Source organism: Periplaneta americana, chromosome 3 (genome assembly GCF_040183065.1).
Source record: "Periplaneta americana isolate PAMFEO1 chromosome 3, P.americana_PAMFEO1_priV1, whole genome shotgun sequence".
NCBI classification, from domain to species: domain Eukaryota; kingdom Metazoa; phylum Arthropoda; class Insecta; order Blattodea; family Blattidae; genus Periplaneta; species Periplaneta americana.
This window is the reverse complement of record NC_091119.1, coordinates 45,796,272-45,808,686: the sequence shown is the minus strand read 5'-3', so window position 1 is coordinate 45,808,686 and position 12,415 is coordinate 45,796,272. Positions and strand designations below refer to the sequence as shown.

General features: G+C 35.5%; 1 protein-coding gene across 2 annotated transcripts; it reads right to left on the bottom strand.

Annotated features, from left to right (window-relative positions):
- Positions 1-1,025: 1,025 nt before the first annotated feature.
- Positions 1,026-12,399, bottom strand: LOC138695998 (uncharacterized). Of its 2 annotated transcripts, none has more exons than XM_069820457.1 (3): positions 12,280-12,399; positions 6,706-6,912; positions 1,026-1,804 (listed from the first exon to the last, which is right to left on the bottom strand). In XM_069820457.1, exons 2-3 carry the CDS (start codon positions 6,887-6,889, stop codon positions 1,437-1,439), a joined length of 552 nt encoding a protein of 183 aa, XP_069676558.1. In that variant the 5' UTR covers positions 6,890-6,912; positions 12,280-12,399; the 3' UTR covers positions 1,026-1,436. The 2 variants fall into 2 exon arrangements, with proteins under 2 accessions (XP_069676558.1, XP_069676557.1); XM_069820456.1 differs by lacking the exon at positions 12,280-12,399 and adding an exon at positions 7,849-8,040.
- Positions 12,400-12,415: the final 16 nt, after the last annotated feature.

The window sequence follows — 12,415 nt, the reverse complement described above, 5'->3', positions numbered from 1 at the left end:
CTCATAAGCACCAAGGATTCCGTGTAAATTTTAAGGAGGTGTAAGTTATGCCTAGATAGAAGCAGAGAATATTTTTAGTAACTGCTATGAAATGGTTGAGTACTGTTATTAATATATTAATAATAATTCAGTCTTGCCTGCCATGTTTCACGGATAGAGTGATGATCATTGCCAATACATGGCCTGCTTTCAAGCTGTTACGTGACGTAAAAATGGCACTATTTAATATCCCATATAATGCGTGTCAGATTTTTGACAAAGCATTTCTTAAAGTTCGTTTTCATGTGCTTCTGTAAAAGAAACTGTTCAATAATTTCTTTATGCTCGACCATGCCGAAATGTAGTAATTATACACCTGGTAGTAACCCTTTAATGCACCTCATTAAAGTACACCTATTCATTATAGTTCAGTTGTTCAGCCAATGAGAAATCACCATTGTACCATTATAAAACTGCAAGTATCGATTATTCTCGGATATGCAATCGAAAAACACTTAGCGAAACGTCACGGAGGCTGGAAATCCAATACTGTCGCAGAAGGTTATGTTCTGTTACTATAATAATTAGCGTTAATTGTAAATAATATTCAAATAAATTCAATTTGTCATCTCGTTTTTCAATTCTAAATCAATTTCCAGGTTATATCAATATTAATGTTCATGAATTTAAATACTATTATAGTCACAACCATGCCATGGTATGAAAGAAAAATTTCACAACCTCGAGCGGGAATCGAACCTGCGACTTCCTATGTCAAATCAACGGACGTGTATACGTCACCAAACGTCGTAAGATGAAGATTACATTAATGTTCATGTTATTCTCTAGATTATATCAAGGTCAATTACATTCGTTCCTCGGAAAAAATCAATACTTTTGCATCTGTGCACATCTCACAATTTAGAAGGTCAGTTCCGCTCTTCACTTAGATAACCATAACATGAATACTTATGAATAATTTCAAGTTAGAAATATGGTCGAGCATAAAAAGTCGTATGAAACTTGCCTATAATGGTAATTAAGATGCTCGTATGAAAATTATGAAACATACTCGCGTCTTAATTACTACCATTATAGGCTCGTTGCATAATGTACTATTATTAGTTTTGTAGTAGTGAGTTAGTCACATGTCCCAGACAACTTAATAGTGAGGCACAGCTACAAATATGCTGAGAAAGATTTTCACTCGAAATGCATGATAGCAGCACAAAATGCATGAATGCTTGTGTACTAATAAGTGACAGTAAAGAGAATAATGCTATACCATGCTTTAGACCGTTATAACTCCCTCATACATTATCACTTATCACTATAATGTGAGTCACAGGAACCGAGTATATTAACATTTCCTTGAGAACTGATTAGCTGATCCGGTTTATTTATATATAAATTAGTAGTTGTAGTTCTAGTAGGTTGAAAACTACAGTCTGTAAGTGCTATGTTTGTATGTACTGGGCCCTGACATATACAGTAATGAAATCCTTGGTGTGTTGTATCTCTTGGAAGGCCACCAGGTTCCACGCTGCTTGGTCCTCAAGCTGGACGTTAAAAGGTGATGGATTTGTATGTGTACCTCTGCCTTCTCCAGGGCCAATCACGATGAAGCAGTTGCCATTGTAACGTTTCATATAGTCGGTAAATGCAGGTCCATTGTTAAAGTAACAGAACAGGAGGGTCGAGTTGCTGCTGGTGATGACATCAGAGGCCTGGACCTCGTCCGCATAGTACAGCGGCAGAAATGTGGGAGGTGCATACCCAGACTCCCACCATGACCGATCCACTTCAACGCCAATTACTTCCAGATCTGTAACATGCAGCCTAGAGACAGATTTTTCTTTGTCTGTCACTTGAAGTCGTGTTTTATATTTTTGGTGCCCAGCACCATTCTTTAAATACCATCCTATTTATTGTGAAGAAATCCTGTACCAGAAATGCTCTGCTCGACCAACTTCTGTATGCAACTACTTTCGGACTGAAAATTCAAGTAACACTGCTATGACAGTGGAGCCAAGAAGATCATTCCAAATAACGTTAGCAGGTTACACCCCAATTTCTACACAATGTAATAAGAACTCTGACAAAACAATGATATTTTTGATTCCAATTTATTTTTCTGAACTAGTATTCAAAGGACACACTTAAATGAAATCATGTGAAAATTATTTCCATTCCACTTTCTTCTAAATAATTAACAGTAAGTTTACCAGAGTTGATATAAAATGTAGCTATGTAAAATTGTAATAGTGTTTTCGATTTTATTGAATAAACTCGGTTAGATTAGGTTAATTATGCAAAGTGATTCATATTCTAAGTTCTATATGAATCACTTTGTAGAATTAATGTAACCCTAACTGAATTTATTCGATTAAAACAACACTGTAGTAGAATCTTACAGAAATACTTTTGTCAGTGGTTGAATTGGAAATAAATTACTGCCGGTATGCAGAGACTTGTCTTGTCTTTTGGGGATTTCTTAAATAAGATATTGCTCCCACACACGAACTAAATAACGTCCTATATAAGACATACACTACCGCAGGAATGTCTAAGAGAAGGTACAGAGTATGACAATACTATTGGTTACCATAATTGATTGTGTGGATCAGCTTCACTAAATAAGTCACTTTTAAATTTTTACTCCTGGTATGCTTTTTGGCATCTTATTTTACTTCCAGTATGCCATACCAGCTCATACTGGCCCAATTTGACCACTGATTTTTGTACGAATTCTGTATATTTTAAGTCTTATTTTTTTCTTAATTTTAATTTATACATATACACCGTGTCCCGCTTAGAAGGATCGAGAAATAAGTGCTAATTTAAAGTATAAATAAAGGTTTATTAACATAACTTTTTGTATAACTTGATGTGAAAACTCTCCGAGTTTCGGAGAATGGTCAGTGCAACTCGATGTGTGCACCTTGAGTTGCTCTGCAGACATGTAAATGGTATTCAACCTCTCGCCAAGTGTTCTGTAGCATTTGTGAAGTGATTAGCACAGCTGCATTTATAATGTGTTGTCTCAGTTTTTCCAAAGTGTCAACTGTATCACATTGGTACATAACTTACTTACTTACTTACAAATGGCTTTTAAGGAACCCGAAGGTTCATTGCCTGCCATCGGTCCCTATCCTGTGCAAGATTAATCCAGTCCCTATCATCATATCCCACCTCCCTCAAATCCATTTTGATATTATCCTCCCATCTACGTCTCGGCCTCCCCAGAGGTCTTTTTCCCTCTGGTCTCCTGACTAACACTCTATATGCATTCCTGGATTCGCCCATACATGCTACATGCCCTTCCCATCGCAAACATCTGGATTTAGTGTTCCTAATTATGTCAGGTGAAAAATACAATGCGTGCAGTTCTGTGTTGTGTAACTTTCTCCATTCTCCTGTAATTTCATTCCTCTTAGCCCCAAATATTTTCCTAAGCGCCTTATTCTCAAACACCCTTAACCTATGTTCCTCTCTCAGAGTGAGAGTCCAAGTTTCACAACCATACAGAACAACCGGTAATATAACTGTTTTATAAATTCTAACTTTCAGATTTTTTGACAGCAGACTAGATGATAAAAGCTTCTCAACCGAATAATAACACGCATTTCCCATATTTATTCTGTGTTTAATTTCCTCCCGAGTGTCATTTATATTTGTTACTGTTGCTCCAAGATATTTGAATTTTTCCACCCCTTCGAAGGATAAATCTCCAATTTTTATATTTCCATTTCGTACAATATTCTGGTCACGAGAATAATCATATACTTCGTCTTTTTGGGATTTACTTCCAAACCGATCGTTTTACTTGCTTCAAGTAAAATTTCCGTGTTTTCCGTAATCGTTTGTGGATTTTCTCCTAATATATTCACGTCATCTGCATAGACAAGAAGCTGATGTAACCCATTCAATTCCAAACCCTGCCTGTTGTCATGAACTTTCCTAATGGCATATTCTAAAGCGAAGTTAAAAAGTAAAGGTGATAGTGACGTTGGTACACAACACTTGTCACAAAGCCCCAGAAGAAAGTCAATGGGCATCAAGTCGGTTGACCTAGGTGGCCAGGCAAGGGTTCTCCTCTTCCGATCAACCTATTGGGAAAGTTTGCATTCAAGAAGCCACGCACTGCTCCATAGTAATGGGGTGGAGCCCCATGTTGCTGAAAAACCGATTCTGGGAGGAGTTGAGCAACAAAAAAGTTCTGCAACATGTCCAGATACACATTCCCTGTGACTGTCGCCTCGATGAAGAAGAATGGTCCAATGAGGGAATGTTCTACTGAATGGCGCCAGGCTTGTTTCCACGATAAATGTTAGTGCGCATGTGCATGAACATGCAACTGTTTTTAAACCATTGGTGCATAAACTTGGACAGTTTCTGCATCTTGTCAGATGTAAATCAAAACAATATCTTCATCTAATTTTAAATGATTAGCATTTATTTCTCGATCCCTCTAAGTGGGACACGGTGTACTTATGTAAATAATAATAATCAACTTCTTGGATGGAGATGATGGAGATTTGTTGAGATGATACGGGGGAACTGGAACTCCAGGAGAAAACCCGGGTGCACAGGATTATAAGTCTAGCCTCTGGACTGGACCACCGTGGCAGTATATGAAAGAAATAGAATAACTAATAAAAGTCTTTAGAGCCGATTTTGAATAAAATGCCATTTTTTCATTTTTACTATTTACTTAAACTTGACTAAATTGCTGAACATGTGAAAAGAGAGAGAAAAAAAAGAAAAAAGTGAAAAGTCGTTTCTTGTTATACCACAATTTGTATTTCGCATCATATAATCAAACAAGTTTTATATAGGTGCACCATTATCTGAATGGCTTGAAGTGCTGACTTTTCACACCGAAAAGTAATGTTCAATCTCGTCGTCTTTCGTTTGACTGAAAAAAAAATAAATAATGCAATAGACTTTCATATATGCCGCCATGGAAACTCCAATGGCTAGAGAGCTGGACTCATAATCCTGAAGACCTGGATTCGATTGCCAGCATATCCCCAATTTATGACTTGTGTTGTTCAAGCCCGTGGTTCAGATAACACAGACAAGGGCACCCATAGAGGGTAGCCAGCTGTAGCAATTGCTACCACTGAGATTTTAATTTTTACGCGTTTTTTTTTATTTTTATCTACGTGCACGACATATGTTTTCTCAAACCCTCAGTAAACAATTCAACAAAAGCGAGTGCTTTAAACTATGAATGCATGCCCAAGGTAATTTAGATTTCAGAACTGGCTATTTTTCATGTTCAATTTTTCTCTCTCCTCGTCCATCCATTTCTTATAATTTTCTAACCATCTTGCTACCACTGAGATTCGATTCTGCAGGCGCCTTGAACACAGAGGTTTTCTCTGGGTTCCCCTGTGGTATCCCAACAAATCATGATCATCTCATCTCTTCGTGGGTGTAATGTAGACCAACCTCATATGGTGCATCCTTGGTGACGACTCTGTCAGTAAATAGGTCTACATTTACTGGATTCATTATGTGTGAAAGATAAACTAGTCAAGTATCCAAAAAAAAAAAAAAAAAAACTTTCATATATCGCACTCCCAGTAAAATAGTGTCGTAACTCGAAAATTGTGATTCGTAAAGATGTGCTATTTCCTAGTACAATACTGCTGTAAAAATACTTTACTAAATAGGTACCAGAACCTTTGATAATTTACTATTTTATTATTAGAATTTCATACCTCCAGCTATTAAAGCAGCATTGGAAATAATTTACGAAAGAAATATGTGATTTTCGACTTACAACAGTATTTTACTGGGTGTGCGATATGCAATATTATGCGTAATTGATTAACTAGCGGATTTACTCGTGTTAATTATGTAAGTCTGTGCGGCTTACAGCTGTTTCGGTGCTTCATCACACCATCCTCAGAGCCTACCGAAACAGCTGTAAGCAGCACAGACTTACATAATTAACACAAGTAAGTCCTCTAGTTAATCAATTACCGGTACTTATATTCAAGTGTTAAAAGTAGTGTACGCAAGATTCAAGATGGACAATATTATGCCTAAGGAAAATGTTCGTGTCAAGCAGAAATGTCTCTTAGTGACATTATTGTACCATAGCTATCTAGTACTACTCTGTTCTTAAACTTAACTCAAAAGGATGACCTGGCAGACTTCTTATTCTCTCTCTTGCACGGAGGAGGGACCTGAAGGCTTGCACTGCAGCCTAAGGCTTATTGTGCTTACCACGGCTATTCTGTGAATGATTGGGTAGCCAAACAGCCATGCTCCTGTACAAGTACTGCATGCCGCACTGTGAACTGAACCCGGGCTATTGTAGGGATGATGATGATATGTGAATTAATGATGGCAAAATGAGTCCGAGGTCCAATGCCGAAAGTTACCCAGCAATTCTGCTTCAATTGGTTAAGGGAAAATGCCAGAATAAACTCCAACCAGGATTTGAACCCGATCCCGCTCGTTTCATTACTCCACAGCGGTGGACATCTGGCAGACTTAGTCCAAAGAAGAAAATCCAGTACTAGTGAGCCCCCTTTCTGTACTGGAAGTTATAGTTAAACCTGCTTGTACCTAGTATCGAACCTGCTGCTTTCTTATAAGTACGTAATTGCTCTCTCAAATGAACTAACTACGCTTTTGAAAACATAAAGTATGAATTAATTTGTTAGTTAAGATCAGTTTAAGATGAAGAAATAATAAACACGTCCTCACTGGTGGCTTTGTGTATGAGCCATTCCAGTAGTCCACTTCCACATCCAATGCTGACCAGCCGACTGCACCCATATTTTAGAGTTTGTTGTTCGATGAAGTGTAGATTTTCTTCAGATGGTCTTACCCAGAGGTAAAGCTCATCATAAAACCTCTCGCCATCTTGACCTTGCTCTTCTTGGAACATTTTGATGATATTTCTCCAATTTCCTGAAGAGAAGGGAAATTCACAAATCATTAAGTAAAGAAGTTCACATCAACATGGTCTTCGCCAAATATGCTTATTTATAAAATTATATGGGCTGTTGCTGTATCCGAATACCGGTATATAGTTTATTAATTGTATGCTCAGTATAGCATGCAAGAAGGTTAGTTTTTAGTTGTAATTTCGATAATTCTTGCAACTCCATGTCTAGATTTTGAGTAAATTGAACCGGTATATATTTGTGAATTTCAAAACTGAAAATAGGCCTGCCTTTAATATTTCTGGTATTTATAAACGGCTCAGAATTTCGTTTGCTGACAATCATTTTTGTAATGAATTCATTTTTTTTTTCACAAATTTCATTTCAATAACGGTATTAATATCAAAATGAGATTTTCTTGCCATGATACGTAAAGTCCTTTTCTGTAATATAAAAATCTTCCTGTCACTAGACGAATGGCCCCAGATGTGTGCACCATATGGTAAAGGACAATGAGAAAGACAAAAATATACATTCATAATAACTTACTGACTGACACAATTCACAAGTCTCCGGAGAACGTACAAAACTCGAGACAACTTATTAAAGACAAAAGATACACGTTCATTTCAAAGTAGTTTTTGATCTAATGTTTCATATAAAACAATTTTTATCTCGGAAAGGAAGCAAAAACTCTTTTTGTTTGAAACATCTCAAGGAATAATCCCTTGAAATGAATGACATTACTTACGGTTCACCTGTTATATACATACACGCGCACAGTACATAAAAGAAATGGCTAAAGTGAACACATAAATTCAGAGACAAAATAGAATTTCTAGAATACCGGTAACGGTTTAACACATAAATCTAATGGTAAATGTAATAATTTAACTGAATTTGAATATACGGTAGGCCTACTTCAAACTGTCCTATAATCTAATAATTGTTTGAAACATACCATCTTTGTAATAATGGTAAAGCTTTGCTGCTGTGTCTTCCTCTGAAAAATTTTTCATGACAATTGACTTGCTAAAATATCACAAAATAATTTGCTCAACTCACTGTTACTTGAGCTAGCAAAGGGATGAAATTCTTGGCACACAGCAGGTACAGAAAAAGGAAAAATACACTCTGCATTTTAAAATAGTATCACAAGGCTATAATAATTTAGTTTCATTAGTTATACTGTATCTCCATTGTTTAAGTTATATGATTAAATATACTCAAGTAAGTGAATTAAACAGTTTGATTGACATCAGTGTAGAGAGCAGAGAATGAAGTGTAGGAAAAGAGTGAAACTGTGAACAAACTTTTGCGGTGCAATGTACAAATGACAGGCTAGGAGGGAAAAAATAACACTGGTGATGTAGTATATAGGTCAATTGGCCATGGTCAAGGCTTAGAGCGCTCTATAACTGAGAGTACACCAGATGTTTCATAATAGCTGCAGAACAAACGAAAATAAAACATTGTTTAGAACAAATCAGCAATTAATGAGGTTGAAATGAATGTATTATGCCTATACTAAAATAATATTTGAATATGTTACATTTAAAAACAATAGAGTCATTACATATTTTGCAGTAGCATTATTAACATTATAGGAAATTGAAGTACCAGTACGGTATTTTTGAAAGTGAACCTAGAAATGCCAAGCAATATTTTAATTATATTGTATACATATTCGTAATTAATCCTGGTTTCTTCTTGTCTTGAAAACCTACAATAACAGGTACTAATAAAATTGTCTTTATTTGAGCTGAGGGGTAGGATGTGATGATAAACAATGCGTAAGACAAATTCCAGTTATAAATAGATATGGCAAATAAAAAATTGCCATTTCTAATGTCCATGTTTGCGTGTTCTCTTTTTACGTGTTTCAATCCTGTGACATACGGAAAACCAAAAAAATTAAACTTTTTTTTAATAATACCGGGTATGATAGTCATTCAATAATCATCTACATTCCATCTATTACTCGTCATATGCATGTCATTACGCATGCTACAACTGTTCTTAGTTCAAAGCAAGAGAGCAGCCTTCTTGATTCGGAATTCCGATATTTCCGGTCAAACATGACACTACAGCCAGAGCGGGCAGGGATTGTAGGCAAAGGATAACGTGAGGCATTGTGCATTGTGACATGAGTTTGGTCTTCAACAAATACGTGATATAAGCAATATTACCGAGGATTTCTTCTTCTTCTTCTTTTACTTCTTCTTCGTATTGTAGGATTAAATCCTGTCTTTTCCAACGTTGCCTATTCTGATAATGGTGACCAGCTTTCTTTCCATTGTTTAGGAGGTCGTCCCAAAGGTCTTGGGGTGTCTAGTTTTCCTATCATCGCGATTTTTGGAAGTTGTTCATCTGTCATTCTTGAAATGTGATCTCTCCATCCTTTTCTTCTTCCTTTGATCCATTTTGTCACGTCTTGTATTCCACATTTACTTCTAATTTCCTCATTTGTTTGTCTATCATGTATTGTGTAACCCGTAATACTCCTGAGCGTTCTCATCTCTGTTGTTATCATCATCATTTCAGTTTTTTTTGTTTCTGCTCTGGTTTCTGTTGCATACGTTAAAACTGGTCTTACACATGTCTTGTAGATTCGAATTTTGCTTTCTATGGTCATAAAGTTATTCCTCCAAATAATGTCTCTTAAAAATCCTGATATTGTGTTAGTTTTAATCATCTGTTCCCTTACTTCTTCACCTAGGTTCTTATTGCTTGTTATTTTTGTTCCTAGGTAGTTAAAGCCCGAGGATTTCACATTAAGAAAAAAGCATTGAGCATATGGGGCTGTTCCATCAAATGACCAGTTGTCATAGAAACGCCTACCTATTACATGGCTTCTATAATGTTCCCTACTTAGTAAGGCCTATAAAACCAATGCTTGTTTCTTAACGTGGAATGCTCTTTATATCAGTGTAAGTCGTAAGCAGGGTGCGAATTAACGGGGAGATGGGGGGATTTCCCCCCTGTTGGAAAGTTATCCCCCTCTCATAAATTCATATTAACATCCCTGCCAGGGATAACTTCTATCCTTCCCTCATAAAATGCAACTGTTTTAATATGAGTATACTTTATAATATTGATGTATTATCACCGGCAAGCTGACAACAATCAATAACTTAGGAATTACACATCTTATCTTAAACATGCTCATGGATATAATTATTATTATTATAATCAAGATGCAAGACAAGAAACTCTCTGCAACCAAGCGTTGAGCCGTATTGAATGAGGATAATAATAATTTTAAGTGTGGTATTTTCTATCTAGGATTCTATCCTCCCTCATCAGAAATCTTAATTCGCACCGTGGTCATAAGGATTATTCTCATTGTTGTTGCACATAATGTCAGGGAAATGTGAAATTGTTTGTTCTGTGCAGAAGGTGCTAGATTGTTCTTCAGATTTACAAAATATACACATAGGCGAGAGAGTTCTGGACAAGAAGTTTAAAATAAGAATGACATAGTATCTGTATAAAAGTTACAAAATATATTCATATCACTTTAGATTACCGGACTTCAATAACAATAATAAATTTGACAAGTCAAGTGTAAGTAAAAATGAAGTGTAATTGGGAAAGTATAGTATTTCGAAGTTTAAAATCAACCATAGGCCTGTTACATTTAACATTTTGCTTTAATAGCAGACTGAAGAGAATAGCTATTCCTTCACTGAATTTAAGAGCTCCTTCTTCAGAAAATGTGAATGAAATTGAAAGCAAAATGAAAGAACCTCGAAGATCCCAAAAACGTAGTATTAGATCTTGCATCAAGGAGGCTCCAGACAGACAGAAATGACAGATGATATTTCTCTACCATGTAATTAGATAATGCATTCAATAGCAATAATATATTATTCTTTATGTTAACTGAATCAGTTACTAAACTGCATAAATCTACTTTACTTTCTTTATACAAAATATAATTCCTTAACAGTTTACTCATATAAAAGACTAAAATTCATTATTTTTTGTAATCAAACAGATGCGCCTTGGGATCAAGGATGAAATAGTATTGAATGGAGAAAAATTCTCGGATGTAAACAAGTACAACATTACAATTTCAAGCTATTTGGCAAATTAATTAAGTCGAAATACTTAGGTAAACTTTATTTTATAGATATAGATATGAACCCTGATTTTAAAATTGATATGGAAAGAATTACATTATAAGTATGAATTTAAATGTTTAATAATAGAATAGCCACCCAGAACAAGGTTGTAACCCTCATTTCTCATAAGTTGACTTTTTTGTGAATAATGGTTGTTAATAAAGTGCTATGTGTAATGCTTGTACCGTTTCAAAATCAGTACACATGTCTGATTGTTCACCATGCTTTAAAAAATTAAAAGTATGTACAGTACAATGTGTTTTTCCCCATTTTTTTTTTTTTTTTTTAGAATTTTGTATTGCTGGTTACAATCTTGTTCTGGGCGGCTATTCATTATGAGAAGGTTAAAACAAGACTGCATAGAAAATTTCTTTTCTACTGTTCGATCTAAAGGTGAAAACAACGTGTCTCCAAGCTGCTTGAAGTTTAGAGCTACAATTAGACAAATATGACGAATCATTTCCTAAGCCTGCCTAAAAGAAGGAATTGTGAAGGTGACATTTGCTATTTCTTACTCAAGAAAGGAGATATCGAGGTAGCTAAATCGAATTTTTGCAGTCCTGTTTGCAGGAAACTGTTAATGAACTGGCAGAAATGTACAGCATACAAATAAAGAAAAAACGTATTGCAAGAGAATACAAGAGCTTGTGTTGCAGGTTGGGTGAATAGTTCAGTGAATCACGAAATTTGTGGAAGAAATTTTTCTTCGGATAGACCAAATGATGTAACAACACACATTGCAAGAAAAAAAAAATGTATATATATATATATATATATATATATATATATATATATATATATATATATATATACAAATACACACGGTGGAAGGTAAGGTAGTACATTAATTGTAGGATGTGATTCCTTAAAATGTAACGAACAAAAAAGTATAATATAATTTTGCTCGTTTTTGCGAGGTTTTTGAAGAAAAATACTTTTATGCCGACATTTCGATCGCGAATTTTATGAATACTGTTATTAATTGTTATTGTTGTTATTAATTTAAATTGTTGTGAACAAAGCAACTCCAAATTATACTATAGCTTTGCATTTTCTTATTTATACCGAATGCACATCTCTTGGCTTTTCCTCATGTAACCCAGCATGCCACAAGCAGTGTATCATTCAAGCCGCTATATGGCAGCACTTTTTGCCACCCTTGCAATGCTAAAGAGGCGAGCTTTCCAATACAGTACCTATTATTGTTAGAGAGTATTTGATTATACTAACTCTATGGTTTTTTATATTTTTCTTCATTTACCTACTTCTGTCTTTGTTTTCCTGTTTTCTTTCCTTCGTTCCCTTTTACTAAAACAAACACAACACCTGCGCCTGAGGTGGGACTAGAACCCACAATCCTTTGGACCAAGTGGTAGAGACATTCCATGCCTCTACTGCTTG

Bases quoted from the DNA above. Each gene is read 5' to 3' on its own strand.
- LOC138695998 (XM_069820456.1), bottom strand. From the start codon at position 7,906: ATGAAAAATTTTTCAGAGGAAGACACAGCAGCAAAGCTTTACCATTAT. The intron at 6,913-7,848 runs GTATGTTTCAAA...CCTTCTCTTCAG, and splicing joins TTACCATTATTACAAAGATG to GAAATTGGAGAAATATCATC. The intron at 1,805-6,705 runs GTGAGGACGTGT...TGCATGTTACAG, and splicing joins GCTCATACACAAAGCCACCA to ATCTGGAAGTAATTGGCGTT.